A 20,916-nucleotide genomic window follows, 5' to 3' on the forward strand; every position below is an offset into this window, starting at 1 on the left:
CCCAGTAGAAATAAGTCACAAGCTTTTAAGAATTTATTCTCAATGTCTCTATATATCAAGGTCTAAAGAAAAATAAGGAAGCAACATAAAAATGATAGAAGGGGACCCCAGAGTCTGCGGACGCTGACAGATATACCTCGAAGTCTCCGTGCGCAGGTAACTCACTGACGTCTAGGATGGTAAGATGTACCTGGATATGCACAAAAAGATGTGCAGAAGCGTAGTATGAGTACACCACATCGGTACCCAGTAAGTGCCAAGCCTAACCTCGGTAGAGTAGTGACGAGGTCAGGTGAGGCCCTACTGAAATATAATAATGGCATGGTAAAATGTTTAACAATATAGTAAAATAAAATGACATTGGAAATGAATCAAGTAGTATGTCACCATTTAATTACGCAAAATAATGGCAAATAATATCTCGTGGAAACAAAATAGAATTTCCTTTCAACTTTAAGAAAATCACAACAACTAATCAAGACAACTACGTCCATCAATCAATATCAACAAGTGCACTCCCGAGGTACCGCTTCGTAGTCCCAAATCATAAATAAATTCACAATATCTCATTTTCTTATGTCACCGCGGGAGCCTTCACAATTTATTTTAAAGAAAATATTTTTTTTCCCGAAATAGCATCCCGTGTTTTAGCCATCCTTATCATACTGCGTGACTTCTAGTAGATTCCCCTACTAGCCACGCGTATCAAGTATACATGTTAATCGGGCCGGACAGCCCGGTTCAGCCCGGGTAAGCCCAGTACTGTAGCATGGGGGCGGGCTGGGACGGGTTGGGCGGGGAGTGGGTTTCAAACGAATAATTTTTTGATACCAGTACACCGGAACCCTCTAAGCCCGTTAATCCGTTAACGGCTTGTTAATGGGCTATAGCCCGGTTCAGCCCGATTTTTAACTTTTTTAAAAAAAAAAAAATTTTTTGACCGTTGCCAATGGTCAAATTCAAATATGATCGTTGGCCAACGGCCCTTTTTTGCATAAATGGCCATTTCAGCCTACCCCCTTAAGAAAATAGCCCCCACACCCCTATTATTTGATAAATTATAATTTTAACCTCTTAAAAATTATAAATAGCCCCCCTTCTTCTTCATTTTTCCTCACAATTCACTCTCTTACTACTCTAATTCTCTCTTGATATTATTGATTATTGTTCTTAAATTCTCAATTACTTATTATTTCAAGTTTCATCAAATATTTAGTTTAGCCATTACAAAATTATTATTATCAAATATCAAGTATTCAAGTGAAGTGTGGTATCAACTATCAAGTATCGATCTATCAATTGAAGTTTGATTTTTGATATCAAATTTAGTGCGGCATCCGGAATCCCGGTACACTCGTTCTATATCTTTCTCTTCTTTGGTGTACATTTATTTTATTATTTACAATTATTAATTTAATTTACATAATTGATATATTTAGAGCAGCCAAAAAGGCGTGCACTAGTAGAGGTGGTGGTAAGAAAACTTCCAAAAGATCAAGAGGTGGTGCTTGTTCTTCTAGTAGCTTTACACATTTCTGAAAGTTCACGTGAAAATTTAAATGTAGATTATGAGGGACTTCAAGAAAATTATGGTATAGATGATGATTTAGATGATAATTTAGATGATATTCCATTTCCATCACCTGATAATCTTGAAACACCACCAGCTACACCTGGTAATGCTAGTCAAACTCAAAATATTAGGGGTGGAAGTCGTGGTAATACAAGTAGGCCTCCCCTACCTATTAAGAAGAATCGAAGATTAAGAAGTAAGTGTTGAAATTTTTTTGACAGACTAGAAGAAGATAAAAATTATGTAAGATATAGAATTTGTAAGGATATTTATAAACATAAGACCGGTAAGGGAGGGGGAATGGGTCAACTTCGTAGGCACATGGTAGACAACTACCCTCTTGATTGGGGAGTAGATGAGGAACATGGGCAACAAAAACTTAACCCGAGTACTAGAGGGTTAATGGGTAAATACGATATTAAGAAAGATCAGGAAGAATTAGCTAAAATGATTGTTTTAGGTTGTTTACCTTTTAGTTTTGCTGCTTCACCATATCTTGTTACTTATATTCAAAGAATTTATAACCCTTTGTTTAAAGGTATTCCTAGAAGTACTTGTAGAGCTGATATCTTTAGGCTTTTTGGACAATATCAGACATATATACGTTATTTGTTCGCCAGTCTTTCTTGTAGAATTTCTCTTACTTCTGATATTGGTCGTGCTGTAAATGGTAATGACTATTTGACTGTTACATGCCACTGGATAGATGGTAATTTTTGTATGCAAAAACGTATTATTGCTTTTAAATATGATGAAGATCAAAGTCATACTGGTGCATTTATAAGTAATACTATCCATGAAGTTGCTATATTTTATAATCTTGCAGAAAAAGTTTTGTGTGTGTCATTTGATAATGCTTCTAACAACAATGCTGCTATTACAATATTAAAATTGCATCTACACCCACCACTTCCTGAAATATTTCATGTTAGATGTGCATGTCATATTTATAATTTGATTGTGAAGAGTGGCCTTGAATTATTTAGAGATGATATCACTTTAGTTAGAAGAGTTGTTTGTGTAATTCAAGGAAATAATAGAAGTGCTAGATTAAATGCATTTAAAGAAAAATGTGTATACTATGGACTAAAACCAAGACTCATGCCTGAAGAAATAGTTACTAGGTGGAATTATACTTATTTATTCTTAAAATATTGTTATAAATATAAAATGCCTATAACTGAAGTTGCTAATTCTCATTGTACCGATCCTAGCCGTTTATTAACATCTAGAACTTGGGATGTCATTGAAGATATTGTAAAGTTTTTACAAAAATTTTATGTGGCTACACTTGAGTTTTCTGGAGCTTATTATCCTACTATTGCAAATGGTTTAGTTTATATTGCTGAAATTTCTCTTTGACTACATAATTTGAAGAAGAAAGAAGGTTATACTTCTGTTGTTGAATCTATGCTAGATAAGTTTAAAAAATATTTTTACCTAATTCCCCCTATTTATCTAATTGGTGCTATTTTAAACCCTTCTATCAAAATGGCCACTTGTCGCCAATTTATCACTGCTTTATATTCTTATATGGATATTGGACCAACTGAAACTCCTCATATTGACACTTGTATTTCTGATTTACACAAACATTTAGAAATATTATATAATTATTATGCTAACATTGTTGATGCTTCTTCTGCTATAGATGCAAATATTCCTTCAAGTTCAGTTTCAACATATGGGACCAGTGCTTTGGATGATAATGATGGTGTTGAAGATTATTTGATTTAGTCTACAATAGGGGAGCATCAACAAACTAATAGCAGGAATATTGATGAACTTCAATTCTACTTGCAAAAGTCAACAGAGCCCTGCACAAAGGAATTTCTACCACTGGGTTGGTGGAGGAGCAACTCAAATCAATTTTTTGTTCTTTCGGCCATGGCTCGAGACGTGCTAAATGTGCCGATTTCAACAGTCGTATCAGAGAGCGCATTTAGCCAAGCAAGGCAGCAACTAGGAGATACCCATCATTCATTGGGTAGCAACGCTTTGGAAATTCTAGTGTGCTTCAGAGATTGGATAAGATCAGAACGACGAAATCAAGGGCGTGACGGGTAGATGAAGCGGAGGACCAAGAAATTGGAGATATAATGGTTTATGGTTCTGATTCAACCAATGCCGGAAACCAAGAACCTCATGTTGACATGGATGAACTTACAAAAATGATGCACAGCATGTGATGTACTATTTTTTTTTATAATTGTTGTAAATTTTTAATTTGCAAGTTCAAAAATAACAAAATCAAAAAAGAACTTGCAACTTAATTTGAAGTATTATATATAATTAAATAAAAATATCAAATGAAAGTCTTCGGAGCTTGATCCTTACATATTGCCTATTGGTCTTATTAAATAATTTTTTGTAGCCACTTTCTTTCAAATTTTAATTTTAAAATTATAAATTTCAAATTTCAAATTTTAAACTTCAAAGTTTAATTCTAAGCCTTAAAAGTTTGAAAACATTTAAGTATCAATAACATTGAATAAGAAAAACAAAATTTACTTTTAAAAAAAAAAAAAAAAAATCCACGGCCCGCTAACAATCCGCTAAGCCTGAACCCGGACGGACAAAAATAAAACCAAAAAAAGTACAGCCCGCTAACAGTCCGCAACGTTAAACGGACGGGCTAATTTTTTTTATATCCAGCCCGTCCTAACCCACCTGTTAAACACCCATAGTATCAAGTCACCCTTATTTCACCGCATGCGTTTCAATACCCAAACCTTATACCACCGTATGCGTATCCATATCACAATATATCACAATTTGCATTTCAAGTGCTCAAATAATTTATCTTGCCAAATAATTCAACAACAATATTTTTCTACAATAAAGAGCTCACGGCTCATGCCAAAATAAATCATCAATAATATTTTTCCATAATAAAGAGCTCACGGCTCCATCACAATGAGTACAAAAACCTTACAAAATATTCAAGAATAAATAATTCAGGAAAATAATATTTTAAAATCTTTAATACGTTGCTTCAATATCAAATTTAAAATGTCAAATACTTCATATTAATAATGTTTAATTTAATAAAAATCACCCTTCAAATAATGCACAGAATAAAAGAAACCAAGTTTCAACTAAACAGGTATAACAATTAGCAGGAAAAGGTCAAACAAATTTAAGGTATATATCTCAGATCAATGATGAAGAATATAATAAGATAAAATAATTTAATAAATGCGCAACAATGATCTACACAATTTAAAAATATAATCTTTCACATTTAGCCCGTGTACACACTCGTCATGTCGTGTACACGACTTACAACACATTTCAATAATCACATCAATATCAATTCTAGGAAAAATTTCCCCCACACAAGGTTAGACAAGTTATTTACCTCGACTTGCTCCAATTTAACCTAGTATTATATTTTTTTCCTCGATTGTTCGACTCCGATCGACTTGTATATAGTCATAATTAATTCGATACAGTCAACAAAAATTATAAAAATCAATTTCATAAGAAAATACTGCATTTTTCAATAAAATCCGAAATTAGCTCAAAAATCGCCAGTGGGGGCCACGTCTTGGAATCCGGCGAAACTCACAAAATCCGACAATCCATTCAATTACGAGTCCAACCATACCAGCTTCACTCAAATCCGACTCCGGATCGACACCGAAATCTCAAAAAATCGTTTCTATGAGATTTCTAAAATTATCCCAAATTTCTATCTCAAAACACTAATTAAATGATGAAAACAATGATATATTCATGTATATTGACCAAATCCGAGTTAGAATCACTTACCCCAATATTTTTCCTTGAAAATGTATCAAAATCGTCTCTCCTCAAGCTCCAATTCGTCAAAAATGGCAAATGGGACGAAGTCCCTTATTTTTATAACTTACAGATCTGTCAGGGAGCCCGATTTGCTAGGGAGCCCGATTTGTCAGGGAGCCCGATTGTCTGGGAGCCCGATTGTCAGGGAGCCCGATTTATCAGGGAGCTCGATTTGTCAAGGAGCCCGATTTGTCGGGGAGACCGATTTGCCAGGGAGTCCGATTTTGACAGAGAGTCCGATTTTAACAGGCAGCCCGATTTTGACAGGCAGCCCGATTTTGACAACATTTCCAGCAGAAAAATTGCAACAACTTTTGCAGCAGCTAAGTCCCACTTTTGATCCGTTAACCATCCGAAACTCACCCGAGGCCCGCGGGACCTCAACCCAATACACCAACAAGTCCTAAAATATCATACGAACTTATTTGAAACCTCAAATCAAGGTAAACAATGCTAAAATCACAAATCACACCCCAATTCAAGCTTAATGAAACTCAAGAATTTCCAACTTCTACATTCGATGTCGAAACCTATCAAATCAAGTCCGATTGACCTCAAATTTTGCACACAAGTCATAAATGACATAACAGAGCTGTGAAAATTTTCAGAACTGGATTCTGACCCCGATATCAAAAAGCCAACTCCGCGGTCAAACTTCCAAACTTAAATTCATATTTTAGCCATTTCAAGCCTAATTTTACTACGGACTTTCAAATAAAATTTCGATCACGCTCCTAAGTCCAAAATCACCATACGGAACTGTTGGATCATCAAAATTCTATTCCGGGATCGTTTGCATATAATTCAACAACTGGTCACTATTTGAACTTAAACTTTTAATTTTTCATCAAAATTCTATATCTCGGGCTAGGGACCTCGGAATTAAATTCCGAGAATATGTCCAAGTCCCAAATCACGATACGGACCTACCGAAACTATCAAAACACTAATTAGAGTCTGTTTGCTCAAAATATTGACCAAAGTCAACTCATTTGAGTTTTAAAGCTCTAATTCACATTTTAATCCATTTTTCACATAAAAACTTTTCGAAAAATATTACGGATTGTGCACGCATGCCGATGAATAATAAATAGTACTTTTTGAGGTCTTAGAATACATAATTCATTATTAAATTTTAAAATAACATTTTGAGTCATCACAATTTTACTCCTCTATTTGAGGATATGAAAAACAGTCGATGCAATAGTAATACCCAACAAGGAGTCGGGGTCGATTTTCCACACAGAGCTATGAATAGGTCTTAGGGATATATATTATAGTGTATGATCTTGAATTATCTTAAATTGCACTTTCACAAACTTTGGTTGTTTCTATGTCTAATTTTAAACTAAGATTACAAACTAAGAATTTAAACTAGTAAATTATTTTTGGTTATTTTTCAAATGATATAAAAGGCCTAGGGCTATGACCTTCACCTAGGTGTTCGCTTAATGGGTTGTAAGCCTTAAAGCTTATTTTATTGGTCAGAGTGTATTATAGCTATCAACACTCAAATACCCACTCAATGCTTCTCGGTTAGAGTGTGATTTTATCCAATATGGCTTTCTCAAAATCCAAATGGGTATTGAACAAAGCAGTTGATAATAAGCTCAAGTCGGGTTTGACTATCTCTAGATTCAACCCTTTAATTGGGTTTATCAACCTCTCGATTGACCCAATTCCTTGCTAGCCAAGTTTTCCTAGACTAAGTCTCTCTTTCTCAAGTAGAGACCTAGTCAATTAGGCATGAAATAATGTTTGCAAGCATTAAATCTTCAATTAAAAGCAAGAACAAGGCTAGATAATCAACACCCAACCATAAACAAGCAATAAATCAAACACCCATCAAGTTCACACACTAGGGTTGGGTCACAACCCTAATGAAAATGTAGCTACTCATGCTTAAGTTAGAAGATAAAGAAGAAGAAGTGATAATTAAACCCATAATGATGACTAAAATGATAAAACTAATATTCAAAAAGCTCAAAATAGCTAAAACTACTAAAAGAAGCAAAGTAAACGGCTGATGATGTCAAAAGTTACAAAAAGTTGCCCTAAAAAGTGAAATTATTCTATTTATACAGTGCTAGAATTTTCGGACAAAATTGCCCTTTTAGAAGTTCTGCGGTCCGCACAATTCCATGTGCGGTCCGCACTTTTCTTTAGCTTGGCAGGATTGGACTTTTGCGGCCGCACAATTCTGAACCGCGGCCGCATCTCTCTCTTTCTGCGGTCCGCACATTTCTGAGTGCGGCCGCACATGGCTCTTCTGCGGACCGCACAAATGCAGTTGCGGCCGCACAGCTGATCTTCTGCGGCCGCACAATAGTTGTGCGGTTCGCACTTCCTTTTATCTTGAAATGAGAACTCTCTGAACTTCTGATCTTGCTTAGCTTCTACGGCCGCACATTTTATGTGCGGACCGCACTTTGCACTTGTCTGTGACAAACCGCACTTTGAGCTTCTGTGCTTGTTTTTTGTTCTTGAGTTCAGATCACTCCTTCATGAGTTGGATTTCATCTTAGTGGCTCATTTTCCAATACTCCTGCAATTAAGCATATTTTATCAGTTTTTGGAAACACTGTTAAATACTTTTGGGCTAAAACAAAAGCTAAAAGGCGCTAATAAGTAGTCAAAATCTCCACTTATCAATAGACTCAATACCATATGAATATAGAATTGATATATTATGGATATGCGAGTAGTATTGTGGGAATATGCTACTCATATAATTGATCCGGTCAATTAGCAACCATTGATAATCTGGATTAACAAGTGTGGTTATTGAACTCAATAAGATTGATAAATCGACCACAACTATGGAATCTTCATCTCCTCTGAGCAAAATCCAAAACACACGTTTGCATCCCTGATAAATTAGCTAATTACTTGTTCAATATTTGCAAAAGTAGTTTAGTAGATAAACAACATTTTTGATTATCTTGGACAGTTAATTGATTTTAGTTTGCTTAGTTAACGATTAATCTAAACCTTTGTGGGTTCGACATCTGACTTTCGAGTCACTTTATTACTTGACGGCGGCCATGTATACTTGCGTGTACTTGGGGAACCAACAAATTTTTGATTAAGTGTGGCTCCACCACTGACCAAGAAAGTTACTTAAATTTATTTTTTGATGACTGTAAAAAAAAATTAAACTCATTCTCTCTTTGCTTGCCTTGATAACTGGTCGTTTAAAGTTCGAAGTTGAGACATTAACCTTTCATCAAGACCTAATACAGGTCGATACAAATTACAAGGTGAAATAGTTTAAGATCTTTGTTAATTTAAAAAAATTAAAATGTCCAGAAATGAAAAGAAGTCATGCTTTATAAAGGGTATATATAAAACTATCATTTTCTTTATGAAGAAAATATCTTATAGTCAGAGATTTTCTAGAAAAGTGGATGCACAAAAACAACATAAGGTTTCATCACCCAAAGTTGGCAAAACATACAAAAATAAAACGATCTCCAACTAGATAGGCAGGATAAGGAAAAGCTGACAAATAAAGAACAAAATAAACAAAGGCTGCAGCAGGTGAAGTTTTTGATAATCTTACAGCTAATGCTATAGCTGTAGAGCCATGATTCAAGAGAAGAAAGAAAACTAAAGTTTTTTTATTAGTAACACAAAAAGGTGAAAAGCTAGAAAAAGGAAGTGATTGAGACCATTTCCTGCATTTATTCCTCAATTTACCTACTAAAATCTTTGTTTCATAAACCCCACAACTTTTTGTCAGAAGCACTACTAGTAGCTCAAAGAATTTCTTGAATTATTTGAGGTAAATTCCACTTTTATATTTAATAATTTTTATTTTTTAATATTATAATTTTTTTTCTCTTTTACTCTATTTTATGGACTTATCTATAGAATAAATAATTGAGCAAAGTTTTTAAGCATATATTATTTAAGCATATAGAATAAATTATTTTTTTATGTTTACCTGCATTAAATATATCCGTTAAAGGCTTTTATTCTCTTTAATTCTCATTTTTGTAAATAGTTTTTAGAATTTTTCTTGTTATTATCAAATTATTGATACTAATAAATTATTCTAATTAATTTTTTATCGTGCTTAATTATTTTAGTAATCAATTTTAGGTGCTTAAACTATTATTTTATAACGCAAAAATAATTTTTGATATAATATTTCTGTGATTTAAGAAAGTTACTTATTGAAACTAAGGTACATGTGTAAGATGTGTACATTAAGACTAGTTAGATAATAGTTAAATGAAAGGGTGAAGGAATTGTGTTAGTTTCAATAGCATTTGACAGATTGAGCCAAATTCGTCATAAAATAATCAGCCCAATTATAGGCAAGCGTAGACAATAAATTTGTGTCAAGAAAATAAAATCAGATCGAAAAATATTGCAACAGTCGTAGTATTTGATTTCAAATAATATGAGTGTACAATCTCTATGGATCCTAGTTGTTACCACGAACGATGATCTTGAATTCAACTAGAACGAACTTTGATTTGAAGTGGTATTCCTCCTTGAATCTTGATTTGTTCTTCGTTCTTGAGCTTGAACTTGATTTCTTGAACTTGAACTTGATTGCTTGAAGCTTGAAACTTGTAGAGAAATTTGCGGCGTTTGATCCACGAGCTTTCTCTTGCTTCTTGTTGTAACTTCTGGTGTTCTTTTCTGAGTTATGAAGACCCCTATTTATAGTTGCGGAAGGAAAGAGTTGTGATGAGAACAAACTATTTCTAACCAATCAGATTGAAGAGTGACAAGGCCGCATTTGATTGGCTAGAGCATATCACTTGCACATGTGGCGCAATTTTATTGGCCATTTAATTTGACTTGGCATGCCGTGCCATTTTGACATGTGGCATGATCCTATTGGCTCTTTCGTTTGACTTGACGTGCCACGTCAATTGACATGTGGCACCAAACTGAGCCTCTAGGAAGATGGTATATTGGGCCTAATGAAGTGGGCTCATCACTTGTAGCCCAATTAAATAGGCTACCCCAATGAATTCGGGTTTAATTATTTAATCCATAGATATTTGACATATATAATTAATCCAATTATATTAGCCCATAATATTTATTTGGACCGAAATATATTTAATTTTAGATTAAATCCAAATTTGTTATGGATTTAAATCTAATAAAATTTCCATTGCCTACGGTAAGTCTATAATATAGTGTAAAAAAAGAAAAAATATAATATTAAAAAACTAATAGAAAGATAAAAGTCGGTAATTTAGAGAGCAAAATAGGTATTTGTCCTGCGAAAGTTTGAGAAATCTAGTTGAGTGACCTTCTAAGTGTTATTGACTTTTCTGTTACATACAAAAAGGAATATGATTTTACTAAATAATTTCGAATAGTTGAGTAACCATTATAATTGACTCCCTAAAAACACCCACATCCCACTCCAAGTCCATGCACAAGAAAAAGGAAGAGAAAATTAAAGAGAAAAATAAGCATAAATTTCCGTAAAGTAAAATAAATCATCCCATTTATTCCTTTTTTTTTTAATAGATAAGATTATTTTTTGTTCTGCTCCACACCACACTGTCAAAAACCGAAAAAGAAGACAATCTCATACCTATTATTTGAATTTGTTTCCCTTTTCCATTTTTGTTTTGAAAATAAAATGTCTCTGCTTTATTTATTGGGGTCACCTCAAGGAAAGAGCACAAATTTTTAGTACAAGACATATTATTTCTAAAAGAGGAGGTCCTTATGGCCTATGAATCATATCATGATAAGAAAGAAGAATAAAGCAAATGTTGAAAATTGTTTCCTCTTTGAGTCACGCTCTACTTTTTTCTCCTTTGTTTCTTTTGTTTTCTTTCTTTTTCAAACTTAAGTCTCTTCAATAGAAACAAAGTTATCACTTCCTTGTTCCAAATCTTATAAAGTAGTACAGTTTATAAGGTTTATTATTCATTTTTGCTCCTCTATTTCATTGTCGCTCTTAGTAAGGAAAAGATGGAAAACGATGGCTACTTAGACAGGATTTGTAAGTTTAGCTTTTATTTATTTAAGAGTATGGTCTAGTAATCGATTTAAGTGGAAGAGGTCTTGGGAGATCAAGAATCAAATTACTGTAATAAAAAAAATACTAAGTAACTTCTTTCCATTTACTTAAACTATGGTGGATAGAGCCATCAAAATCTTATTAACGAAATGTAGACGCCACTATTATAAAATAAAAATAGAAAATGAATTGTAAACCAAGAGGAAGTTTGTTATTAGAATAGAAATTTCATAATATTGGAGGAAAATTACATGGTATAATCGCTTCCAAAAATAATAGTCAACAAAATATATATATATATATATATATATATATATATATATATATATATATATATATATATTTTATATTATATAGTTTTTATATGTTTGGGTTGTGGATGTAATTAGTTTGGCTATTGGCTTCTTTGCCACATTGTAGATTTCCTTTGTTAGCTTTTTAGGGCATAAACCCCCTCTCTCATTACATTTCTTTTTTCTGCTGTTCTTTATATTCACATTCTTGCTTCCCATGTGAAATGATGCCTTTTGCCCCTATGTTAAGTACGTTAAACAAAAGACTGTAGTTTCTTCGTCAAGTACGCAAATTATGTGTTCTTTTTTTTTTAAACGATTTTTAATCTGAAAGAAGGATAAATCCTATTCCCAAAAGATCTCATATAAGAAAACCGTAGAATATCAGCCGGCTCTAATTTTCGTACATGTACAATCCATACAAGAATTTGACCCTATGACCGGTTGACAAATCCTTCAAAAAATGAGCCACAGATTTATATAACTTGTACAAAATTTTCATTTTCCAAATTAATCCGGTCGACTTGTTCGCAAAGCAATTTACTCGATGGTAGAGGCTGCCAATTGAACTCATTAAATTTGGAGTTTTCATGTATGATCCTATTTTCTATGTAAAAAGGCATCCGGGAAACAACCTGACCACAAGGGTTTATCGTAAGTATTTTTACTCTACATTTCTGCAAGAGTGTGTTTCCATAGTTCGAACTCGTGATCTCCGGATCACACGGCAGCAACTTTACCAGTTACATCAAGGTTTTCCTTCAATTTTTTTTATTTTTTTTCTATGTAGAAAACTAAATTCTTCTACAGGTAAACAGATTTACCCTACATTTCTGCAAGAGTCTGTTTTCATGGCTCAAACTCGTGATCTCCGGGTCACACAGCAGCAACCTTAACAGTTACGTCAAGGTTTACCTTCAATTTATTTTATTTTTTTTTTCTATGTAGAAAACTAAATTCTTCTACCGGTAGGCATGAACATCATATATAATGGTATATGAATTTACTAACTAAACCCTTAAATATGGATTCATCATCATATCATATACACATCACCCAATATGTTGCACAATTTATATGGTATTATCTATCATTTGCAATCTGTAAAACTTAACCAACCCCTATTTGTAAATAGACAATTCTTACAAAAAGAGAATTCTTAACGGGATACGAAGGAGAATAAAAGTAAAAGCCATTTAAAATAGCATCACTGCACCATTGCAAGCTTTCAAGTAAGGAGGAGCCAATGGGTTTAACGTCAAAATACATCTTATGATCAGAGTTGGAAACAAATCTTCACCTAATACAGGAAATCAGTTCAATCAACATTTTCTAAAACTCAACTTTAGGATTGTTATTGGTTCCAAAAAGTGGAGAAACCAAAAAAGACAACAATTACTTTGGTGAACATGATTTTAGAGAAAGGAAGAAGCAGATTTTTCACACCTTGAAGCAGTGACACCAATGTAACTCTAATCGGGGCGGGAAAGCCATTGGATCTTCAACTCTTTTAGACCTCCGAGAATCCTTACCATAAAGTATTGGACAGCAGACCAGCAAGATATTGAATCAGGAAAGGCAAATTTTCATAAAAAGTCTATTAAAAATAACAAGCTTTAATGTAATCCACCAACAAAATTGCCATCGTATGAGGTTAAAAAAAAATCAAGCAGCACAAAATCCCATAAATGAAGGTAAATCTGACAAGAACTGCCTATATAATCTTCGACAAATTCTCAAGCTTTAAGACGTCCATAGAATTTAGCCTTCTCCTGTGTAGTCTGGAAGCGTCCATGGCCAAACTTGGAGGATGTGTCAATGAACTTGAGCTTGATCTCCTCCAATGCAACCCTAGATGTCTGATTCAACAGAGACTGCCTCAGAGTCACAACACGCTTCTTTGGTCCAACACAGCAGCCCTTAATCAACAGAAAGTCTTCTTTCACAATACCATAATGAGGAAATCCACCCATTGGCGTGATATCCTTCTCAGTCCTGACAAGATGAAAATTAATTTTAGATTAAGAATAGTGATATCCAAGTAACAGAAACATGAAGACACCTTATGCAGGCATTATAAGGACTAACCTGTCAAACTCAGTTATTGCAGAATGAGACTCCTGACCAGCCTTGCCCAGCCTGTAGACTTTCTTGTTCAGCTCAGTGCGATGGTGATAACCATTCTGCCCAGCCCTAGCTACAGTGTATGACACCCGTGCTGGATGCCAAGCACCAATACAAGCCACCTTTCTAAGACCACGATGGGTCTTACGTGGGAGACGGGTTACACCCCAACGAGTCACCACACCCTCATAACCCTTACCTTTGGTCACACCAATAATATCGATCATCTCATCCTTTTGGAAAATAGCATCAACAGGAATCTGCTTCTCAAAGAAGCCATAAGCATAATCAACCTTCTGGGAAACATCCCCACCATTAACCTGAATCTCCATCAGATGTGCCTTCTTTTGCTTGAGACCTTTCATTTTTCTAATCTGCAAAGAAACAAGTATAAACATTTAAGAGGGGCTTGAATTACTCTTTGGGTGGGGCGGGGGACCTGAGTGCGTCAAAGGAGAATAAGATGAAAAAAGAGCTTCCTAAGAGAGGTACGGCATAGTAAGAGTTGTATTGGCAAATACCTGAGTATGGGCCAAAACACGAATGACACAACAATACTTCTTCATCTTCTCCAATTGCGCATTAATATCCTTCTTACCATCATCAGTTTCATACTTCTTCGAGTACTTTGCAAAGGCCTTCTTTTTGGACATGCACCAGTTCTTGTAGAATCTCCTTTTAATCTCTTCACTAAGATGTTGAGCCCAGACCGTGCTAAGGCAGCGAAGGCCACGTGGTGTTTTCACATAGCCAACAACCCCAACAACAATCATAGGAGGCGTTTCAATTATGGTAACAGCTTCGCATGTTTCTTTCTTATGGAGTTCTGCACAAATAAAACTTGTGAGTTACAAGTTTGGGTATTAATTTAACAAAAGCCTACTTGGAAAGACAAGCTTTGCAAGATGTGAACTGTTTATCGCCTACAGTTTTTTCAATAAACCTTAATACAAAAGCTCTCCCACGCAGCAAAGCCTTATATTAGTACAAATCTAATTCCTCATCAGGACATACTCTATAACATTAAGTTTTGTAGGGTGAGAAAACCTTTAATTTGTATAAACCTAGCTCCTTGACTGCATATTCAGACTTCTTAACACTAATTCTAGTATTGCATTGGCACATTGCAGCAGAAACCTTGAAATCCTAAGAAAACTTACTTGACCCTGGTTTTTCAACATCTCTGACAATATGAGTCATACCAGCTTTGTAGCCAAGGAAAGCTGTCAACCTGCAAGGTTTTGTTGTATCATCTTTGGGAAAAGCCTTCACTGCATAAACAAAGAGGAGAGAATACAATATCAGAATTTATGATAACATCATATCTATGACTGACTTAGAAGTCGTTTGATAAATATCATTGCACGACAACGCATTATCTTACCCAACTACTGCAAGCTCATGTTAGCGAAATGCACAATGACTAGGGAAACACTGAGGTGCAGACAATAGACTATTAATAAAATGGTTGAATCACAAATAAGATGCCTAACCACAAAGAATTTCAGAACCAGAGAGCAAAAGGAGGCACAAATACTTAGGTAGCTCATTTTCAGAAATCTGCCCACTATGTGGCACGTAAATTGGCACATCAGTAGAAGTCCACCACCAAAAACTCAAAAACATGAAATTCTAAAAAACCTGGACCCCAGGTACAAATGTGTTATCAGTACACTTTAAAAAACTGAATAACCCTGAGGCAAACTTCATGTAGTATGCCAGACTATGCCATAGTTCTACTCCGAGTAAAATAAGTTTGTTATCAGCACAAGAATGCAAATCTAACAAGGTAAAGAAATCAATTAAACCTTTGCCCCTGTGTCGTGCTGCTCTTTTCCTTGGAAGAAATCCCAAAGAACCGTGTCTTGGGTGCTCAAACTTGCGATGCGACATTCTTCTTACCTGTAATAGCTGGAAAAAGAAAAGGCTAAGTGGCCTCAACCTTACAGGAGAATATCATAAGCCAACCACCTAAAGAGTACTCCCTTTTAGCTTAGTGTGAGAAAAACATGATTTCAAGTACGACCGAAAATTAGTTCACTTTTTCATAACATACAACTGGAATCTCCACACAAAATAATGTACTTGTAGTAGTTTGAGAAATGTCAATAACCTACTAGACAAACTGTGTTTTCATTAGGAATGTAATAGACACACATCTAGGATCACTGTGACAAGACAATGGGTTATATAATGATACTAAAAAGAGGGTTGAGGTGAGATTGCAAAGAGAGAAAATATTTAACTAGGTAACTTTAGTTCTCAAAGGTGGTAAAGAAATAAAAACCTATAAAAGTTTCAAGAAATCATAACTTTGGAAAATTATATGAAAATGACAAAAAATATCAATAAAACAATAAGAAGAATATGTAATAAAGGAAAAAACTAGATCTAAATTACAAACAATTTCGAAAATACACTTATTAAATAATAGTGAGAAAATCCAACGAGAAACAATTTTACAAGTTTATTCAGTAGAGATAAACCGGGTGAGGGAAAAGAGGAGCTCCACAAATGAGACAACCAAAGTATCAAAGACAGCATGCTCTAGACAAATAAGACATGTGAATCTACCACAAACTCTAGGAGATGAATCAAAATGCTCCCTGACCAAAGGCCTATGGCACGAATAACATGCCAATTCTCAGGGCTCAAATGTATTTCTTTCCAAATACCCCAATATAATGAGGTACTGGTGAAAGAGCCCTTTTGAGACTCCAGCCTTGATTATTTGTCCAGTTGTTATAGGGAGTACATTTCTATCACCCCCAAATGAATTTTGGGGAAATCCAACATGTCTAATTGTACTAAAAACATGCACACAAAAAAAAGTATAGAAAAATAAGCTTTAAAAATACTCTAAAGTGGTAAATTCATATTAACCTAAAAATATTTCAAATAAATTAAAAAACCAGCTTTATGCTTAACATTTAACAGAAGTACATAAAATGCGTGTACAGTAAAATTGAACATAAAGGGAACAGATCTAGTAAAATATGAACTCTCAGCATGACTACTAAATTGCTAAGAAATTGTAAAAATATTGCTAGACCATTCGTAATTAATCATTGTATGTGATAGCTGGTAACAAAAATAAATCAACGAATCGGAAAAAACTAGAAACAAAGAACAACATATCAATGGTTAATAATTCGCAGAAAATGAAACACAGTTGACAAAAATTTTACAAAAAATGGCGAATCAATAGATCGAAAAATTGAACGATGTTACCTCGTAGCTGCTATGCAATGTGCGGCTTCAATACAAATGCAAAAGGTTGCTTTAACGCTGTGACACTTTATATAGCAAGGGATGGATAGAATTAGGGCTTCGCTACTCACAATCTTTTGACGTTTTTGCCCTCATTAGCCGCATTTGTGTGCCGCAAAATGATGGAGTGAAGTGAGTTGCACGCTTGCACTTGTTGGTTTTGAAAATAGCCTGTTTGAACCACGGAAGTCTTGGAAATTACAATCTAGTCTCTTTTTAAAGACAAATTTTCAAAAACTCTAAAGCATCGCGAGAATGATGCTTTTTGTTGGATGAATAATATCTGTTGTAATTTTTTACTTACAAATTATCTTTTAGAAAATATTTTTTCCTTAAAAATTTACAAAAATAATAAATAATAGTTATCAAATAAAAAATTAGTTGGAAATATGCCATAGTTCAATAAGAAACATACGTGATATGGTAGGTTTATAGCAACTTGGTAATAATATATGTAAGATTTCTCAATATTGGTGTGTTCCTTGTACATAATTTGAAGAAAGTGACAAGGTTATCCATGAGTCAATGCAATAGATTTGAGGATTGCGGTCAAATCATACCAGCACAACCTTAATGCGTTGAAAGGCTTAATTCGACATATTATTTCTTAATAAATTTTTACTGAATAAAATTATGAATAAACTTGTTGAGCAAGTACATAATATGGATACTCGATATAGAGTAATTGATATGAGCATTACTTGTGGTGATGGTTTCACTCGCTCTTCCATTTTTTGTGTACTTTCTTACAGCTCCTCTATTTGGCTCTCTCTTAAAGTCTCGAATAGGCAGCCAGTGGTAGAAGTACTGGACCTCCGGCGACCACCAGACTAGGTAAGACCCCCACCCCATCCCACCACCACCTACCTCACCCCTGTCTTCTTTTCCTCTCTCTCCTTCTTTCTTCTTCCCCGTTACTCCTCTTCCCCCATTTTGCTTTCCAGACCTCCCCCTCCCCCCTCCCCCGCCCCCTTTATATTTCCCTTTTCTTCTTATTATTTCTTTCTCTCCCCTATACCTCGTCTCTTCCACCCCCTGTCCCCCTATTTTCTGGCACACTGATCTAGCCTAGCGGCGGTGGCGGTGGCGGCGAGACAGTTTTCCGGCGAGCCTCGGGCGAAGCGGGCGAAAACTTCCAAAATATAGCTGTTGTGAACAACACCTTTCTCGGCACTCGTTGTGACTTCAGGTTCTATTGTTCTTGCTTCGAATTTACTATTCTACTCGCGGGAGTTGGTACCTCCCGTTTTCCTGTTTTCTTTGTTATGCGAGTTAAATTGTTGTCATCTTACTTCGTATTAGTTTATTCACTGTATTAGTGTGCATGTTGTTGCAACTTGTCTTCTTCTAGTTTGGTTTGTTGCCTTGTGCGTGATAGTGATTCCCCTTACTCTGCCGTAGGTATAGTGGTATGGTCTGGGATGGTCGAGTGAGGCCATGTCCTCGGGGGTAACGGGGGGTGGGGCGGGAGGTAGGGGAGGTAGAGGGAACAAGGGTGTCTATAGGTTGAGAATTGGGTCATGAAACGTAATTACATTGACGGGTAAATCTATAGAGTTGGCGAAGATCCTCCAGAAGAGGAGGGTCAATATAGCGTGTATCCAGGAGACATGGTGGGTAGGGTCGAGGGCGAGGGACGCAGACGGGTATAAACTTTGGTACTGAGGAGTCTAGAAAGGCAAGAATGGAGTGGGGCATCTTGGTGGATAGGGAACTTAGAGAGTCTGTGGTTGAGGTTAGACGAGTGAATGATAGATTAATGATTATTAAGTTGGTGGTTGGAGAGTGCACCCTAAACATCGTTAGCGCCTATGCACCGCATGTGGGCCTAGATGAGGAGGTTAAACGACGCTTCTAGGAAGGATTAGATGAGATTGTGCGCCAGGTTCCGCCTGTTGAGAAGTTATTTATATGAGGGGATTTCAATGGGCATATTGGGTCGACCGCAGATGGATATGGCGAGGTACACGGATGCAGCATAGGTTCTTGGTGATGGACATTAGTATTATATTAAAGAGGAGGAAAAGGTCTACTCGAGGAAGACTGGGAATCAGGTGGGGGCCTTAACTAAGGATAAATCCCAAGAGTTTGAGGGGTGGTTGTCGGCTATGGGAGCTTGGAGGAGCAATGGTGACACGAGCACTATGTGGTCAGCGACAATAAACTGTATTAGGGAGGTTGCAAGAGAGGTGTTAGGGGTCTCGACGGGCGTCTCTGGTGGGCACAGAGGAGACTGGTGGTGGAATGAAGTGGTCCAAAGTAAAGTGGAAGCAAAGAATGCGGCGTACCTGAAGTTAGCGGGGAGCATAGGTGATGAGGATAGGCGAGCGTGCATGGAGAGGTATAAGGCAGCAAGGAATGAGGCTAAGCTGGCGGACACGGAGGCTAAAACTGCGGCTTATTGTCGTATGTACGAGGAATTGGGGGAAAAGTGGGGAAAAGAAGTTATTCTGGCTGGCCAAGTTGAGAGAGAGGAAGGTTCGGGATTTGGACCAAATGAGATGCATCAAGGACGAAGATGGTAGAGTATTGATGGAAGATGCCCAGATTAAGTGGAGATGGTAGACTTACTTTCATAAACTTCTAGATGAATAAGGGGATCGGGATATTGTACTAGGCGAATTGGAGTATTCCGAGAGTCACCGTGACTTTGGGTACTGCAGGCATATCGAGGTTGAGGAGGTCGTGAGAGCTATCCGTAAGATGAGTATGGGCAGAGCGACCGGGCCAGATGAGATTCCGGTGGAATTTTGGAAGTGTGTGGGGAGAACATGTTTGGAGTGGTTGACTATGTTGTTTAATGTTATTTTTAAGGCGAAGATGATGCCGGATGAGTGGAGGTGGAGTACGGTGGTTCCATTGTATAAGAACAAAGGTGATATCCAGAATTGTAACAATTATAGGGGTATCAAATTACTGAGTCATACCATGAAAGTGTGGGAGATGCTGGTTGAAGCGAGGGTGAGGATGACAGTGTCTGTATTCGGCAACCAGTTCGGGTTCATGCCGGGTCGTTCGACTACAGAAGTTATACACATTATTAGAAGGTTGGTGGAACTGTACAGAGAGAGGAAGAACGATCTGCACATGGTGTTTATTGACCTAGAGAAAACGTATGACAAGGTTCCTAGAGAAGTTCTCTGGAGATGCCTGAAGACAAAAGCTGTGTCAGTTCCCTACATTATGGTGATTAAGGACATGTATGATGCGGCTAAGACTCGGGTTAGGATAGTAGGAGGCGACTTTGAGCATTTTCCGGTTGTAATGGGGTTATACCAAGGTTCTGCGCTCAGTCCGTTCTTATTCGCCCTGGTGATGGATGCGTTAATACACCATATTCAATGAGATATGCCATGGTGCATGCTATTTGCCGATGACATAATTCTGATTGATGAGTCGCGAGCCGGTGTTAACGAGAGGCTGGAGGTTTGGAGACAGGCTCTTGAGTCTAAGAGTTTCAAACTGAGCAGGACGAAGACGGAATACCTAGAGTGTAAGTTCGGGGCTAAGCCAGTGGGAAGTGGACGTGGATGTGAGCCTTGATTCGCAGGTCATCCCGAGTAGAGGCAACTTCAAGTACCTTAGTTCGGTTATCCGGGGGGGGGGGGGAGGAGATCGACGAGGATGTCACACACCGTATTGGGGTAAGATGGATAAAGTGGAGGTTAGCATATGGAGTCATGTGTGACAAGAAAGTACCACCGATACTCAAAGATAAGTTCTATAAAGCGGTGGTTAGACCAGCCATGATGTATGGGGTTGAGTGTTGGCCCGTTAAGAACTCACATATCTAGAAGATGAAAGTAGCAGAAATGAGGATGTTGCAGTGGATGTGCGAGCACACT

At 36.4% G+C, this 20,916-nt stretch overlaps 1 protein-coding gene across 1 annotated transcript; it reads right to left on the minus strand.

Annotated features, from left to right (window-relative positions):
• Window positions 1-13,241: 13,241 nt before the first annotated feature.
• Window positions 13,242-17,056, minus strand: LOC107768788 (60S ribosomal protein L3-2-like; the record flags this gene model as incomplete). Its single annotated transcript, NM_001324999.1, is given in 6 exon segments — window positions 13,242-13,672; window positions 13,766-14,175; window positions 14,323-14,627; window positions 14,962-15,072; window positions 15,610-15,712; window positions 17,033-17,056. Coding segments are annotated over 5 exon segments (1,170 nt in total). The 3' UTR covers window positions 13,242-13,413.
• Between the last annotated feature and the right edge of the window lie 3,860 nt (window positions 17,057-20,916).

Source organism: Nicotiana tabacum, chromosome 19, assembly GCF_000715075.1.
Source record: "Nicotiana tabacum cultivar K326 chromosome 19, ASM71507v2, whole genome shotgun sequence".
NCBI lineage: Eukaryota > Viridiplantae > Streptophyta > Magnoliopsida > Solanales > Solanaceae > Nicotiana > Nicotiana tabacum.